General features: G+C 43.2%; 1 protein-coding gene across 1 annotated transcript in view; it reads right to left on the minus strand.

Moving 5' to 3' along the window:
• The window catches only part of T265_00107 (hypothetical protein), a gene marked incomplete at both ends in the record, with an annotated part of 38,087 nt that extends 36,867 nt beyond the window's left edge, over positions 1 to 1,220 (minus strand). The window contains one exon of the mRNA XM_009163764.1: positions 1,084 to 1,220. Coding sequence (XP_009162028.1) covers positions 1,084 to 1,155 — 72 coding nt within the window. The remainder of the gene's footprint in view (positions 1 to 1,083) is intronic.
• Positions 1,221 to 1,607: the final 387 nt, after the last annotated feature.

Consider the following 1,607-nt stretch of genomic DNA (forward strand, 5'->3'; position numbering starts at 1 on the left):
TTTGTTGTTCTGTGGGCGGCAGCGAGTAAGAAATGTGCCGCGGACTCGGATATCATAAAAATCACACTGAACTCGCAAACCCCTTACGAACTGGGTCACACAGGACTCTCTAATTTGTGAGAACAACGCGAGTCCAGTATAACGTCTGCAAGGATCTGCACCACAAGCTTTTCCTGATCGTGCTCCCCCTGGACGAGGTGGTTTATTGGGATCGAACGACCGGACGCCGACAGATTCTAATGAAGTGAGCCTCAAAGGCAACACGAAACGACTGTATATGAAAAAGAGATGTTCACAGTGAGCCGATAACCTTGCAACGAGTACACGAAGGGTTGCGTCCATTTCAAAGTCACTACAATTAATGTTCGAGTACAAATGATGCAAAAACAAGTAGATGAACTTTGTTTCAGAAGTTTGGTAAAAAAAATTGGTGGATTTATTACCCAACTCTTTACGCTCAGAAGAGAAACGGATATAGACCCCAATGTACACTTGGGAATTTGCCTCATTACACGGTAATTCAGAAAACCTTGCTGGTGTTCGGGCACCACAAGTGACGGAGCGAACTATTAGAGGTTAAGTGACCTCGAACTCCATATACGAGGTGCTAGTAAAAATGAAAATCTCTGAAATGCTTCGGGGAAATTAGAAAAGTGAACTGCCTTCCGGGCACTAGATATTCGATAAACACACTAATCCAATCTCAGATGCGTGTGTCTCAGATTGACCACGCGCCAAGTCAGCGCACCGCTGATAACCGATAATCACCATAAAAATTGCTAGATTTAGCTGAATTTCCCCCATCGCAGTAAACTGCAGTGCTGTATCTGGATTAATTTTCGCATTTCAGTGTAAAAAGTGACTGTTACGAGGAAGGACAGGCGTTCCCTTTGACGAACGGTCACAATGGAATTATTCGTGGCCCCTACACCAGGAACACTTATTAGATTACGCATCGAATTTGGAGGCTCAAAATTTTAAAACATCTCTAAAATCACATACAAGTATGATTCCAGAAAATATGTCGGGAGTCAAATTTGTCGAAACAAAATAGGGCTGTATCAAGCACTAAGAAACATATACCTCATCCGTCGTTTGGTTCATCCTGAACTTTATCTGTTCGAACTCCGTCATGGGTACCTGGGGTTCATCCATCGTGTTCAGAAGGCAAATGTAGCGCACCGGACTAGATAGCAAATGGACGACGCTGCGCCGATGAAAGACCCGCTCGCTATTGATGAGTTCATGAACAGTAAATAGTTCAAACAAGCATTAGGTCCACTAGTTTCTCAAGTATTTAAGGTAACGTAGGTGTTCAGTTCACGTAAAAAAGCCTTCCGCTCCTGCAGTGTAGTCCCAGTTCGTCATTAGGTATGTTCAATTGGCATATTCAACACTGGCTCCTCCTGCCGTAAACTTGTGAATGAATGGTTGCGATGTTTATCTATTTTAGGGTTCAAAGGAGATATTTGGTTAAATTTTTCATTCTGGTATAATCTCTGTGTGATAAACTCTGCCAAACGGCATTCCATTTCTGCTTTACACCCACCTAGCGTCAAGCACCAGGGTAGTACAGGCTTTTAATCGCTACAACTATGGATAGACCG

This window comes from Opisthorchis viverrini (assembly GCF_000715545.1).
Source record: "Opisthorchis viverrini unplaced genomic scaffold opera_v5_1, whole genome shotgun sequence".
NCBI lineage: Eukaryota > Metazoa > Platyhelminthes > Trematoda > Opisthorchiida > Opisthorchiidae > Opisthorchis > Opisthorchis viverrini.